The sequence below is a fragment of the Phodopus roborovskii genome, unplaced genomic scaffold (genome assembly GCF_943737965.1).
Source record: "Phodopus roborovskii unplaced genomic scaffold, PHOROB, whole genome shotgun sequence".
NCBI classification, from domain to species: Eukaryota; Metazoa; Chordata; class Mammalia; order Rodentia; family Cricetidae; genus Phodopus; species Phodopus roborovskii.
Genome location: NW_026126517.1, coordinates 36,942,432 through 36,958,660, shown reverse-complemented (window position 1 = coordinate 36,958,660; position 16,229 = coordinate 36,942,432). Strand labels below are relative to the sequence as shown.

General features: G+C 43.8%; 2 protein-coding genes across 2 annotated transcripts in view; one reads left to right on the top strand and one right to left on the bottom strand.

The window, feature by feature from the left end:
- Positions 1-16,229, bottom strand: part of LOC127231843 (leukotriene A-4 hydrolase-like) — an 820,404-nt gene that overhangs the window by 289,202 nt on the left and 514,973 nt on the right.
- Thsd4 (thrombospondin type 1 domain containing 4) overlaps positions 1-16,229 on the top strand; it is a 522,646-nt gene that overhangs the window by 103,510 nt on the left and 402,907 nt on the right. The window contains exon 5 of the mRNA XM_051197674.1: positions 13,813-14,260. Within this exon, the coding sequence (XP_051053631.1) occupies positions 13,813-14,260 (448 nt within the window). The remainder of the gene's footprint in view (positions 1-13,812; positions 14,261-16,229) is intronic.

Below are 16,229 nucleotides of genomic sequence, written 5' to 3'. Positions count from 1 at the left end.
AGTGCAGGGGTCCTGACCCCGGGGGACCTGTCCTTCCCACTGCATAGCTCACAGTGCACATGCAGGTGATATCACCACAGGACAGGCATGGGGAGTGGCTGCTGTGGTTACTGTATCGCTCAGCCTTTGGTTGGTGCTTATAGCCCTCTGGCAGCTCCATGTTTCTCAGGTCCCTGTTTTCTTATCAACCTCACAGGCCCTCCTCTGCATGTAGAGTTCTTTGCCTTATTTCCCTTCACAACATGAAGCAGAACACTTGACACAGAGTGACAGTTTACTCTGCACAGGAGCCTGAATAATCCTCTTCTTCCCCACCAAAGCTATCAGTCCCTAATACCCGGAATCTATAAATGCTTACTTATTTGGAAAAGGGTTTTTGCAGATGTGATTAATTTAAGCATCTTGGGACAGGGGGGTGATCCTGAATTATCAAAGTGGTCTTTTTTTAAAAAAAAAAATTTACAGTTAATATTTTAAGTCAGCATACAAAGCAATGGATTTCATTATGGCATTTTCATACACATATCTTAATAAACTCTGACCTTAATAGGAGAGGAATCATAATGGTGGGGAAGAGAAGGTAACAGAATAGATGTAACATCAAAGTAGATTTGACATTTGAGTGGGAAAAGAGCAACAGGAGGGAGTGTGAGAAGGAAAGGGAAGGGCAGTGGGGGAGGGGACTTGAATGCAATCTTGAGTCCTCATAAGAATGGGCAGATAGGGATTTGATAAGCAGACACAGAGGACAAGAATTAAAGTTGAGGATGCTGCTCACAAAGACTGGAAGGACCTGATCACAAGCCTAGGGTTGCTGGCAGTCACCAGGTGCTGGAAGAGATAGAAATAATAATAATAATAATAATAATAATAATAATAATAATAATAATAATAATAATAATAATGTGTTACATGGTAGTGGTGATGCATTATGGAAAATGTATTTTTAGGATTTTGTTGCTATGTGGACATTGTAGAGTCTGTTACACAAACCAAGATGACTATGTCAGTAGGTGATAGACTCTTACATAACCACTGTTGTGTGTCCTTTACTGAGACACTGTGTGGCACAGAATTGCAGTCCAGAGGGATCAATGTCCTGTGGACGCCTGGCTTTTAGTGAATAATGTATCATCTCTGGGGCTATGAGGGGTATTCACTGATTTTGTGGGAGTTTTCCTGAGTAGCTAAGAAAACCATGTCACCATCTGAGGCTCTGGCTTAACTTTACAGTGCTCACGTCTAAACCACTTACATTGTCCCTCTCTCTTTTATAACATGAGAAGCATTTTGTGGTTAGATAGATAAGTGACAAGCCCTGAGTCCCAGAACATGGTGTGTGTGTGTGTGTGTGTGTGTGTGTGTGTGTGTGTGTGTGTGAGAGAGAGAGAGAGAGAGAGAGAGAGAGAGAGAGAGAGAGAGAGAGAGATCTGCTTTCCCAGCATCAGGATTATAAACACCATGCCTTTGTGGGGGGTGTTATTTATTTGTTTTTAATTTGAGTTCCAGGCTCAGATCCAGGTCCCTGGGCTTGTAAGGCAAGCACATTACTAACTGAGCTATCTCCCAGTCCAAGCCCCTGTTCTTAACTCTGGACTCTACTGTAGCTGCCTGGTCCAGGCCAGGCCAAGCCCCCTGGGGCCTATGTTTTGCCTTTCAAGAACACAGTATTTTCTTCAGTCCCTCATGAGCCTTTTTGAAACTTGTAGAAACATCTGATCTCCATGGGCCCCTGTGGATGCAGCAGCAATGGGCAGACATTTCCCTGTTCCTCAAGGAGTATAGCATGTAGTCCATTTCATTCTAGTGCTGAAGACATTTTCTTTTTGTCTTTGGGAGAAACAGGGAAATTTTTTTTCCTTTTTCTAGTAACTTCTCTTTCTAAGTTGTCCATCATCTGTTATGAAGGTGAACTTGGCATTTAAAAACTGTACCATTTTCAGTTGCTCATGTTACTTGAGAGCTTACCAGTCATCCATTCAGTAACATTCATTAATATAATAAATGGTATCTGTGCACCACAGTGTAACCAGTTTGGCAGGCTGTTTAATGTCTCGTAGCCTCGGTTTCCTCATTTAAACAGAAGAGACATGACCTATTTCACTGTTCTTGTTGATGGTTAAAGGATGGTAACACACATAAAGCACTGACAGGTGTTTGACATGACAGTTATTTGAATACTGCATATATTATTTAAATGCATGATGCTAAATGTTTTTAGAGATCAGGTAAAACTCTAGGAAGAGTATCAGTCACTGACCTAACGGTAATAGATGCACCCTTACATTAAAGGGAGTCCTGTAATGCAAGGAAGATTCATAATTATGTGTGATGCTTTTCCATATTTCTGATGAAGAAAAAGATGAAGTGACGTATGGTAATTGGACACATAGAAAATGGTGTCGGGGCTAGAGAGATGGCTCAGTTGGTGAAGTGCAAGCATGAGATTCTGGGTCCCAAACCCAGAAGCTGTGTAAAAACACAGGTGTAATGGTGAGCACTTGTCATCCTAACACCGATAGGAGAGGAAGCAGAGATGGGAGGACCTCAGGGGTTTCTGGTGAGCCAGCTTAGCCTGGCAGTTCTGGGGCAGTGAGACCCTACCTCAAAGTAACAAGGAAAGAGGGAGAGGAATGAATGATACTCAAGGCTATAAATAAACACACATGTGCATCCATATATATGTGTGCATATATACATGTATGCACACATGTGCACATACATGTCCATGTACACACACACACAAACCAAGAAAGTAACATACAAATTCACAGTGGGAGAGACATCCAGAATCCCTTATGAGCCTGACGTGTAAAAGATTCTTAGAAACCATAATTCATGTTAGAATCATTATCCTTGTTGTGTTAATGAATTCAGCAGAACTTGCAGATAATCAGCCTAAAGTTTTCTTCAGGCTGCAGAGGGTCAGCTGCAGGGGCAAAGGGCACTGTTTGAGAGGCCCCAGAGGAGAGGGGTTAGGAGCCAATGTTCACTCAGTATCTGCCCTAGCCAGGCCCTTTGCCCTACAGGTAATCCCATTCAGTTCCCCCTTAAATCCCTGTAGTTCCAAGAGCCACTGGAGCTCAGATTACAGCCCACATTGGCAGCAGCTTGGACTCCCAAGAGGGCTTCTCTTACTCATACTAGAAGAATGAATGCATTCACTATTCTTTTATGCCAAGCCATTCCATAGCTCTCTGTGTCATGTTTAGTACTCCACCCCTACTGTGGTCCTCACATTGAGGTCAGAGGCTCTGTCTTTAACCTCCATGGGAACCACCACTAGGGAGTAGCCCTGTTGTCATGCCTTGTGCTCAGCACTTCCTGGGAGTGATTTCAGAGTCTGTACACCAGACAGACGGAACAGGCATGGTTGTCTTCTGTTAGCTGCTGAGAAAGGAACTGTGCGGGGCCTTGCCCATGATTACACAGGTCATGAGGGGACTAGCAGACCATGCAGATGGAATATCCACCTCTGTGCCTGTTAAACTGGTACCCCCCCCCTTACACCACATTCAGGAATGCCTTGCTTAACAGAATATAGAGTGTGAACACCATCTTTGCTTGAATGTCTCTTTCTCAGAACTCTACTGGTTCATTTCTTGCTTTTGTGAAAATCCTAAAGGATGCCTCATCCTCTGGCTCAAGTCATTTACCCAGTGAGGACACACTGTATTGCAATCTTGGGTGCCCATGTGTAATAAGTAAACTGTTTGGCTCTAAGCACCATCTTTGCTGCTCTTTGACCATTGATTGTTTTGCTATATGGAAACTAGTTTCTCCCAAAGCTGATTTGCTTTTCCTTATTCTTCCCTTTGAGTCACATTGAGTAACACACCTCAGAGCAGTCCTGGTGCCCCAGGTCCCTCCACAAGCCCCTATCAGTGAACATAATGTGACTTGCTTTTGGCAACATGGCTGATTTTGCAACATGATTCTGGAAAAGAAGGAGTTTGAAGACAATGTCTGGAGTGGGAGTTGAAGTCTCCTCCATGGATTCTTCCCGTGAGGACTGGGTCTGTTCTGAAGGTTGCTACTTTGCTTTATTTTGGAGGGTGGTAGTGTTTGGGTACCACCCCATGAACTTCACCCACTCAGCAGGCAGTGGATAGGGTCACCAAAGGTAATGTCTTCTTAAAGCTTGGCTTCTTCACCCAAAATGAGGCCATTTAAACTCTTTGTCCTGTGGCTAGAGACATGCTCAGCAGTTAAGAGTGCTTAGTTATCTTCCAGGGGATCTTAGTTCAGGTCCCAGCACCCATGTTAGGTGGCTCACAAGTGTATCTTCAACTGCGGGGAAAGGTATCCAATGCCCTCTTTGATCCTCATTCTGGGAACATCCTGGAATGCTCCTGTGTAACAGCTTTCATTTACCTTTAGTGAAACACATTCATACCCGCCCCCCCCCTCACAAGTCCCTCCCTCTGTCCCTGACTACACAGGGTGTTGGGGGAGGGATCCTTTCTTTCATGCAGGTCCAGAGCAAGCCTGTCAGTTGACTGTCACACTGTCTTTTACCCCTCCCCTCGCCTTATCCAATTGTGGGGAACAGAGGCAGAGCTGGTCAAAACTTCATGATGGGTTTGCTACACAGTAGTCATCCAGGAAAGCAATGGTTTTCATCATCTTAATTTTTATTTCACTGAGTGGCTAGATTTTTGCCTCTTATCATTTGCAGAAGCCAGATATTTTATTGCCCAGACCCATCCTGGCAGGAACTGAAGTCTTCTGAACTTCTAAAAGGACATCTGCACTTAACCCAAAGCATTTGCTTGAAGTCGCTTTGAACTTGGGCTGCCCATGATCTCCTTTCTCCTTTGGCAGATGGTGGAAAAAGAGCAGGGAGCTTCAGGGGAAATAATGCTCTTCCAAACCTGGGCCACAAACCCCTTCCTGTCCTGCTTTGCTTCAGATAACAACTTTTGTACTCCCTCTTAACTTCTTCCCTATGATTTGGAGCTCTAAGAACTTTGCAGATAGCCACTGGCCACCAGTCTAATTTTGCTAGCTCCCTTTTCTTCTACCTAGGGGCTTAGGATTGTGTTGACTGGTTTATTGGAACACAGAGCCTTCAGTCTCTATGAGTTAGTCTAGAGCCCACTGGTTAGAAACGCTGAGCATTTGAGCTCTTTGCCTCCCATGTGTGTTATTTCAGCAAAGTTTTAGAGTGCTTTCTGTGTCAGACTTGGGGCTAGCTTGGATTATACACACTGGATAAGCGGTAGCTAAGCTTGGATCTGCAGAAGCTAAAGGTGTGTGAGGAAGCTGGATCTTGATGTCACAGGCAAGGGTACACGAGCTGCCTGTGAGAACATTCATTATGAGGGAAAGCCAACCAGTAGTCCATGTTCATGTTGGACCTAGAAGGTTGTTCCAGTGTGCAAGTGTACCAGTGAGACAGAATTCCAACTGAAGTCTGGTTGTTTAGGCCCTGTGTATGATCCATTGTGGATGGGGTTCAGGATACTGGAGGAGTTGAAGACTAGAGAATAGATTAAGAAAATTGAGCACTAGTGATGAAGGGACTCAGATAACGACTAACTTAAAATCCTCCATATTTGAGCTTTGTTCTTTAACCAGAGATGAGTCACAGAAAAGTTTTGTTTGTTTGTTTGTTTACTTTGTATGTGTGTGCAATACACAGTGTGAATGTGTGTATGTGCAACTGTACCTTGGGTGACCCATCCATAATTTTTTTTTTTTTTTTGAGACTGAATCTTCACAGGGTTTGGAGTGCATTGATTCAACTAGACCATCTAGCCAGCATGCTCAATTTCTACGTATGTATTGAGAATCAAATTCCAGTCATGGCATTTGGAAGGCAGACATTTTATTGATGGAACCACACCCCCTAGCTCCCATTAAAGTGCTGTACAAAGGGTAATGCCTATGACCAAGTCATTGCAGACAAAATTAAAGTGCAAGAGGTTTCCAAATTGGGTACCTGGTAGATGGGTTGTTTTCAGCCATACAGCGATTGTGGCTAGGTGTGCTTGTCTTCTCAGAAAGTAGAGGGATGAACATTGTAGGATCCTTACTCTGCTTTACATAAAGAAGTTTGGGTCCCCAGGAGCCTCACCCAGGTATAAGATTTGATGATGGTTCTTTTGTTTTGTTTTGGTTTTGCTTTTATGTGTTTTTTTTAATAAATTAAATTCATTCATTTTCCCCCTCTCTTCTCTCCTACCATTCCTTCTATCCCCCAGCTCCAACCCACCCACTCCTCCTCTGTTTCTATTCAGAAAGGTACACATCTTCCATGGGTGTCAACAAAGCATAGCATATCAAGTTGCAGTAAGGATAAGCACCTCCCCTTTTATTAAGGTGATCCAGTATGAGGAATAGGTTCCTGGAAGCCAGACAAAGCATTAGGGACAGGCACTGCTCCCACTACTACGAGTCCCACAAATAGATCAAGCTACACAACTGTCACACTTATGTAGAGAGCCTAGGTCAGTCCCATGCAGCCTCCCTAGCTATTGGTACAGACTCTATGAGCTCCTGTGAGCCCAGGTTAGTTGTTTCTGTGGGTTCCTTTGTGATGATCTTAGCATCCCCCCCACCTCTGTTTTTGATCTCTGTTTTTGATCTTTCTGGGAGTACACACATTCTCTGCTGTAGACTACACTGTAGAATAATATTTTGGCTTCTGATCATTCCCACCCCAGCCTTTGGGGTGTACACAAGTGGGTATTGCATGTCCCTTCTGGAGACATCTGCGTGTGTAAGGATTAAGAGTTCTTTCTTTGACACTGAATCAGGACAGTTCTGCCATCTGCCAGGAGATACCTGCTTCCATTTCCAAATAGATATAAATGGTTGGATTGAAAGCCCTTTGTGTCTGTGTGTGTACATCTTTAGTTTTTTATTTGAGATATCTCCACTAGCCCAGGCTGTCCTCAAATTCACTATGTATCTAGAGATGACTGCATTCCTGTCCCCCTTCCTCCACCTCCCAAATGCTGAGGTTACAGGTATGTGCTACCATACCTAGTTTTTGCAGGAACCCAGGGCTTTGCATGTGGCTAAGAAAGATGTCTGTCAGCCAATCTATAGTTCTAATCCCTAGAAAAGCCTTAAAATTGTTTTTGTTTTTAAATCAAATTTATCCGTTGAGGGTTTCATGCATGTATGTATATAGTATGTTTTAGTCCTTCTTCCTCCAAATCTTCCAGATGTCCCAGGAAGTCCCCCACTCAACTTCATAACCCATTTGATTTTTCTTCATACTCATTGGGTCTAATTAGAGCTGCTGTATGTTCATGGTGTAGGCCGTTCACTGGAGCATGAGCAACCTACCAGAGGCCACGCCTTCAAAGCAAAGGGACTCTTTCTCAGTTGCAGCCACCAACTGCCAATAACTTGACACTAGGGGTGGGGGGTCTCCTGAGTCCCTCTCCACCCACACTGTCATGTTGACTGGCTTGATCCTGTGCAGGTTTTGTGTAGAAAGCCACAGCTGCTCTGAGTTTGTGAGTGTGTTGCCACGTCCAGAAGGTACTGTTCTACAACAGTACTAAAAGCCTTTTTAAGAGACAACATTTGACTGATGAACTGTGAGTGACAGTCACCACTGCACATCCCATTTCCCTCCTGCTTTTCCTAGCTTCAAGGACCATGTGGGAGGAGGAGAGCAGTCAGGTGCCCATGTGTGTCTTGAGCCAAGAGTAGAGGCAACCCTCAGACTCTGCATCTCTGTACTTGTGAGGTTGTGATAGCCTCACATTTCCACATGCTGTAATTTGGCCCTAAGACTGGGGTGCAAAACACTGACTTGGTGTTTTTGCTTGCTAGAGAATGGTGAAAAGTTAGAATGTGGTGGAAAGAACCTCTTCTACTCCTGTGGGCATTCTCTATTAGACACAGTATGGACCATGTTTTCAATAGGATCTGGCACAGGATCTTCCATCCACCTCAACCTCAGTCAACTCACTGCAGGAGGATATGATCTATCCCCAATCACCCTTGTCGTCTTCTCTGGGGAAGACTTATTTCCTCTAGCAATTTGACCACTGTACCTGTGTGCAAGGAATGTTTCTTCTCTGATGGTGCAAAACCCTGGACCTCCCCAGCAAAGCCATGCAAGGAGACTTTGACCCATTCAGGGCAATAGAGCTCTTAGGTGGCCCCTCTGCAGAGTTCCCACCCCCTCAGCGCTCAGGCTTCTTTCCTGAGGTTTCTCGAAGGTGGCAGTCACAGGGGCATTGTTCTCTGGGGTGTTGGGTCCTTGAATGTTATTAATGTTAGCACAGCTGAGGGGCTGGGCCTCTTGCAGGGACCTGACTGAGCTGTAAGTGAGCAGAGAATAGAAATAAACATGGAAAATATAAGAAATAGAAACAGGCCCCTCACTGCCCATTCTAAGCTATGCTGGGGACTAAGAGGTGGCAAGCCATCTATTGGTTAAAAGTGCTTGTGTTAGCTTTGCCTGAGTGTCTTTTTAGCTAAAAAAAAAAAAAAAAAAAAGATAGACATGCATAGGTTGGAATTCTAAATTCTTCACTCCTCTAAAAAAAAAACGTATGTGTATACATTTGCATGTTCATGTGTGTTCATATATACATATGTAGCCTAGATGTTATTTCTTAGCACCTTTCTTTCCTTCTTTGTGCTCTCTCTCTCTCTCTCTCTCTCTCTCTCTCTCTCTCTCTCTTCCTCTCTCTCTCTCTCTTTCTTACTAGCCTGAAATTCACAAGTAGACCAGGTATCTGGTCAGCAAGCCTTAGGGGTCTGCCTGTCTCTGACTCCCCAGTGCTTGGATTACAAGATCACTTCATTGTGGCCTTTTAAAATGTGGGCTCTGAGAATTTAACTAGGGTCTGCACGCTTGCAGGGAAACTACTTCACTACTAAGCTGTCTGTCCAGCTGTGTTTTCTCTCATTTTGAGAACAGAGAGTGTGTTCCAGCTCTAGTCCAAGGGCCTACTTCTCCCACCCAACAAAGAACATGGAGAGAGGTGCCCTCATCCTCAGGACCACAATTGATTAATGCTCTTCAAGTAAAATATAGTATTCCATTTTATCTTAGCATATTTTATCACTACTCAGCCATTTGGCTACTTCATATCAAAGAAACGAAACAAACGCAATAAGGAGGCTTGCCTCCCCTGGATGTCAGTGACTGGAGCCACTCATTTGTGCTTTTACCATTTTCAGTGGTTAATTGTTATTTTTTAATTAAATTAATTTATATTTGTATGGGTGTTTTGCCTGCATTTAGATATCTGCACCATATGTATGCAGTGTTTAAGGAGGCCAGATCTCCTGGAACTGAAATTATAGAAGGTTGTGAGCCTCTATATGGATGCTTGGGATTGAACTCACATGTCCTCTGCAAGAGTAGTCAGTTCTCTTAACCTCTGAGCCATCTCTCCAGGACATTGGTGGTTAGTGAAAGTGAACACCCATTATGGTAGGCTACAGATAAATAAGACCTAGTCCCCAGGGAGCCTACATTCTAGTGACTCGAGCAGGAATGTAACCATCCACAAGAAAAGATGACTGTACTATGACAGCTCCATGGGGTCCAGTGGGAGGTCAAAGAAGGACATGTTTTCTGTGGCAGACTGCACTGGAGTTTGGATCAGGCTGAGTGTTGCTGAGAAGTAGGTAGGTGTGTATTTCAGACCCTAGGCTGGGAAGGCAGCATGAGCAGAGGAAACAATACAGACCAAGGCTGGGAAGGCCTGTAGAGAAACTGCAGGGACAGTGTCAGAACTAGACCATCCAGGGCCTAGAGTCAGACATAAGGCTTGATGATTAGTACTGTGGGGTAGTCAGGATACTCTAACTGTGATGCTGTCTTTACAATTGAGTATGGGTTTATCACTGGGCTTAGAGTGAATCAGAGATTAACAGCACTGAACATAAAAAAAAAAATCATCATTAATGGTTCCGGCTGTCACTTGCCTGCCCTAGAGGGCATCTCCTGAAATGTCACATCCTAGTGTTTCACTGGGCAGTGACCTAGTTCTGATCCCATTAATAGAAAGGATGGCACAAGGATCAAGTAGCCTGTTGGATGGTCCTAAGCTAGTTGGATTGCCTCTTTTTCACCAGTGGCAGAGCTGAGTTTCAAACTCATGATTCTTGGCTTCAGGGGTGTGTGTCTTAGACCACCGCAGGATTGTGGTTTTCACATCTCTGATCTTTGAACTGTAACTTTTCTGCCTTATTGCTGGTTCTAGTTTCATGTCTGTGACAAATACCCTGACTAAAAGCTGTACAAGAGGAAAGGCTCTATTTGGCTTACAGGTCCAGGTGATGGTCCTTTATTGTGGGGAAGTCAAGGTAGGAACAAATCCTTACAAGAGCAGATCGAAATGAGTATATCCATGCTGCCTGCTTGCTTGCTCTTAGCTAGCCTTCTCCATTCTTACATAGTTCAGGGCCCAGTTTAGGGAATGTTGTCACCCACCATGGACTAAGTCTTCCTGTATCAACTAACAAGGCAATCCCATAGACATGCCTACAGGCCAATCTAACCTGTTTAATTCTGCTCTTCCTGGGTCAGATGCTGTGGGGTTGACAGTTAAAAGTAACCAGCACATTGTTTAACTTTTTAACAATTAGCCAAAATTTTGTCAATTTTCCTAAAGTAAAATTCCATAGCTTGGTTCTGACAAAGCTTAAGAATAAGTCAATCTATCATTCCCCTAGGCAGCTACTGCATGCTCTTCTAGAAGGGTTAAAAAGTCACATGGGGCTCCATGGCCACATCTGTGCTATTGTCACAACTCTGTGTAAATTTACCCCATTCCGTGGAGGCCCCCTGGAAGTAGCCAGATGGTCTCTGTCTTGGTGAGGAAGAGGCCACCCTGAACCACCAGGATTGATTGCCCTGATGGGTCACAAGGAAAACAAATACTGTCTCAGCTAAGTGGGGATGACTCTGTTGCTTAACTCTATGTTAGAAGTCAAGAACTCAGAAATCAAATTACTCACAATCATGTCTGACTTGCTTGCTTGTTGTAGTCTGTTTACCAGAATTAAACTACCATTTAATGCTTTCACATCATTGTCTTTCCAAAGGTGGGGTGGTTGCAGGATATTTTGAATAGTTGTAGAGTAATTGGAAGAGCCACCCTCCCTGCTCCTCCCACCCCACCACAGAAGGCAACGGGAATACAAAACTAGACATTTGTATATTCTTTGGGGTGAGGGTCTGCTTTGGGGAATATGTCTCCATAGTCATCCATCCCAGCTTTCTATGCTGCCCACAACTCTTATCAAGCAGAGAGGCTTCATCAGTGTGTGAAAGCAGGGCAGCCTGTCCACAGTCAAGTAGACCTGTAATATAGACCACAGACACATGGGGAGCTTTTCTCTTTCCTTCACTACCATTGCTATCTTTTTCTTCACTAAAAACAATCATTTCTTATCTTAAATTTTGACCCCTTTGTTTGGAAGTTCAGTTCTGTGACTTTGTTCCTCAAAGCTCTGGGTCGGTGGGCCATCGGCACTGGATTCTCCTGGGAGACTGTTGGAAATGCAGGGTCTCAGGGTGTATCCCACACCTCAAACCAAAGCACACCCCACCCTGTGTGTGTGTGTGTGTGTGTGTGTGTGTGTGTGTACATTCACATGAAGAGTTCAGAGGTCACAGAGGTCAAAGCTAAGTGTCTTACTTAATCACTCACCCCCTTACTTTTTGAGATAAAAATCTCTTCATGAACCTGGAGATCACTGAGCCAGCTGGAGTGGCTGGCTTCTGAGGGTATTCTGGAGGATTTAACTTAGCTTCTCATGCTTGCACGGCAAGAATTTTACCAAGTGAGCCACTTCTGTACACCAGAACCTGCCTCCCAACAAGCTCGTAGGCAACAGCAACTGTGAGACGTCCTACTCTAGTTGTCTGGGTCTCTCTATTACCTTCAGCTAGAGTCTGCACTGAGCATTCACTTTGGGGCTAGATTTCAACTTTGGTAGGCTTTCAGAACTTAAAAACATACACACTCCAAAATTCCTTCCTTTGCCTCTCTATGATGTCATTCATTTTACCTGGCCTGCCACAAGAAAGAAAAAGGCAAATTGGGTCCAAGTCCTATATGTATTCTAAGACTAACTTCTTAATGGCATCTGTTAAAGCCTCCACCATTAACTAAGTCCCAAGTGTTGCCAAGATTAATTGAGAAATGCCTGAAGGTAAAATAAATACTGCAGCTTAGTTTAATTCAAAACCATATCAGCCAAGAATGGAGGTGCAATTAGTGATAAAGATGTTAATAATTAGTTGTGCTCTGTTAAGTTTTATATTCGCGGTTATATAGAGTGGAGAAAGAATTTCCCCAGGAGGGCAAAAATCAATGTTTCACCTTGATTGCTATTTTAATGTGCTTATTTTAATGGGGCCATCCTGTAGAAACCCTTGGGCACATTTCCAGTTTTACATAAATGTAGAATTAATTATTATGGAAGCATATAATTTTAGAGTTGGAGCAACCTTGGCGGTCATTTAATCCAGTTTAGTCATTTCTCAAATAAGGATCGAATTGCTTAAGTCTTCCGACAGAGTACTGCATGCTGGGCTTCTCTCCTCTCAGTGACCAGGGCATCTTCTCAGATCCCTTGGACATGTGTGTTCCACTTGCTTCAGAATTCCCCAAGACACTATTAAGTAGCTTATTTCTAAGGTTCTTACCCTAGCCTGCAATCTGCTCTGGTTGCTTTTGGTTCTAAGACTGAGTCCTGGAACATATTCCTGGTTCACTTTTGTTTATTTATATTATTCTAGCCCTGTCTTTTGTCTACAGTAGTTGCATAATAAATTGGCATGTATGGTCTGGAGAATGTGTCATCTTCTTGCAGAGGACCTGAGTTTAGTTCCCGGTGCCCACATCTGGAAGCTGACAACTTCCTGTAACTGCAGCTCCAGAGGATCTGATACCCTCTTCTGCCTTCCTGCACACAAGTAAAAATAAAAGATAGTGAACTAAATTGACAGGCAGCAGAGTTCTGGGCCTGACCCTGATTTTCCTTTGCAGCCCTGGTCCTGAGGATGGAAACGAAGCCTTGTGCATATGAAGGACATTCTCCATTATGTAGATATTCTATACCAGTGAGCCACATTCCTGCTTGTTAGAACTAACTGTATCTTCCTACTGGTGGCATGAAATTGGACACAATGGGAGTATTTACACCATAGAAGTGGGCAAAAGCTTTACATCAGGGCTTTTGGATTTGTAGAAATGCAGAATTTAAACATTTATAAGCATAACCACTGCATATGTGATTTTCACAAGGTCTCAGAAGGCAGTGGGTCTTTACAAAGCTAAAAATTCATGTCAGCATGAAGACAACTCATTGCTTAGCTGGATTTCCTCAGGAATTATGGAATGGTAGACAGTCATTTAATCCTCACTGGTCTTTAAAGATCAATGCAGGTTGGGGCTCAGGACAGTAGGAGAATGTCATGGCTCAGGCTAAGCTCCATTTACCCAAGAATGTTCTTTGAATATGCATAGTCATGGAGATCATGGAAAATTTAGGCACAGCTGAGTGAGGGGGAAAAAAGTGAGTGGGAAAGTAACTGTTGTTGAAATTGCAACTTTATCTGTACAGGTCTCAGAAAACCTGAGTAACTCCTTATGACCTGCAGAAGTGCCCAAGCTCATGGTGTAATAAGCTTATATTGAGCACATCTTGTGATTCTAACCTCGCGCATTACCTGCAGGTCTTCCAACCACTGATTCCTACCATTCTTCTTTAGTGTCTAGGGAGCCTCTGCTCTAGCCAGCTTGTCTTTTCTGGGCTCTTGAATTGGTATACAGATTCACATGACTCTGTTGGTCTTTGTTGTGTTCCTGTCTTTAGGAGCAGGACCCGAGGTCCCATTGGCCCTGGCAAGTACGGCTATGGGAAGGCTCCCTACATCTTACCACTACAGACAGATACCACACATACTCCACAGAGGCTTCGGAGACAGAGGCCTTCATCCCGCCATTCCAGGTCCCAGGAGGCATCTGCTTCTAGGCACAGCTACAGGCCATCAGCCCACCGGTTCTCCCACAGTGGACCTGTTTACCCAAGAGACAGTGGCTCTCGTTCTGGACTGCCAGCTTCTGAGGCCTCTATCTATCAGCTGCCGTTGACTCATGATCAAAGCTATCCTGCAGCGTCAGGTCTCTTCCATAGCCCTGAATCGAGCAGCAACAGTGGTGCTAGGCCCCATGGAGCAGCTCAGACCTTTCCCCAGCATCTTCGATCTACAACCATCTCATGCATTGGCGCCTATCGACAGTACAAACTGTGCAACACCAACGTGAGTACACAACACCTCAGTCCGGGCTTGGAGGAAGCGGTTTTTCTTCATTTCTGATCAGTTGGCACCCAATACAGGGGAGATTGAGGGAACCATGTTAACAGGCTTTTATCATCTCTCTCTTTCTTTTCCCTCTATGTAGTCACCCATATGTGTTGTGTGTGTGTGTGTGTGTGTGTGTGTGTGTGTAAAGTTAATACACAGTGGAATAACTTCAATAATCATGTAATCGTGATATTATTAATTGTTCATTTCAGGATAACAACTTCAAAAGTCTCAGCAGGGTATGCCAAAGTGATTATATGATTTTGTATGTGTGTACCTGTTTACATGTGTGCACAGGTGTGTTTAGGGCAGAGACCTGTGTCAGATGTCTTCTTCACCCATTTTCTACCATACTTTTTATTTATTTTTTCTTGATAAAGATGTATTTATTTTTATTTTCATATATGTGTGTGGGTCTCTATGAATTTGTATACATCATGTGGGTACAGAGCATATGGAGGCCAGAAAAGGACATCAGGTCCCTTGGAACTGGACAGCTGTGAGCCGCCTCATGTGGGTGCTGAAAACCAAACCTGAGTCTTCTGGAAGAGCAGTATATATGTTAACTGCTGATTCGTCTCTCCAGCTCCTCCTTATTTTGGGAGAGCAAGGGCTTGTTGAATCTGATGCTTGCTGATTCAGAGATTTAGATGGCCAGCAAGCCCCAAGGATCCTTCTTCTGTTCCTGTGTCTCCAGCACTGGGATTATAGCCACACACCACCACATCCTTTTGTGGCAAGTGTTTTGCCAAATGAGTTATCTCCTTAGCCTCAACAATCTTTATTCTTTGCTCATGAGTCTATGGGTTAAGTGAAGTTTGGCTACCAAGGAAGTAGATGTTCGGGGAGGAGCCACCTAGAAGTCGTCTTAGAGGCTCCTTGCTACTCCATAGAGAAAACATTTCAGGTAATGTTCCACAAAGAAGAAGGTGGGGAAATCATGAAGAGTCCCATCTTAGGGGAGAAACCTGGACAGCTAGGACAGGAGATGCCTGCAGAATGCCCTGGCCAGCAATTACATTCTCACTTGTGGGGGTGTTTTCAAAGAATTTAAGAATTTGAATAGCTGTCATGGTGTGGATAGTCTGAATACTCACCTTGGATATTATTCATTAAGTACTTACTGATCCCTCTTTCTTCCCATATTTCAATAATCTCTGTTTTTATTCATAACTCACCTCAAGCCAGGCATTGCACATGCTACTTTTCCTGCTTCCTTTAATCCTCTGCTTGACTATGAAGTCGTTGTCCTCTCCATTTCACAGTTGCAAAGTAAGGTTCAACCACTTGGGCAGACACCACAGCTACTGGATAGTTACAAACTGTGTCTGATCCGGTGCGCGGCTTCTAACGGCAGTGTCAAGCCAGGGAGAGAAGAGAAAGGAAGGCGGGAATGCAGAGAGGTTAAGTTTCTAAGCTGCTACAGTTTTCATTAATAATTTAATCTGCCTTAATACCCGTCAGTGGTTAACAGGACAGCTGGTACATATTAGCTTCAATTTCCTCATTAAAAATCTATTTCCTGCTATGGAGTCTATAGAAGTGACTTAATTTGTGATCTTAATAATTCCTCCAAACGCCTGCCTCGCCTTTTCAGCCTGTTCCTTCATGGTGAGATCTCAGGGATTATTTGTTCCTATAAAGTACTCATTTTTCTAAAGCCATAGCTAGCCAGCCAGCCAAATTGCAGTGAATTCCGTGCCATGGAAGATGAAAGCTCCATTGTCCTATTGGACTGAGGATGGAGCTCTGTGGTAGAGCATTTGGCTAGCGTGCATGAAACTCTACATTTGATCCTCTATAATGAAAAAACAAAGTCAAATCTACTTTCTAGTGTTGTTATGGGGATCAAATGAGGTGTCATTTAAAAATATTTTGTGAATTGAAAAAGTAAGGAGTTACTTGCCTCCAGGATCAGATGTGG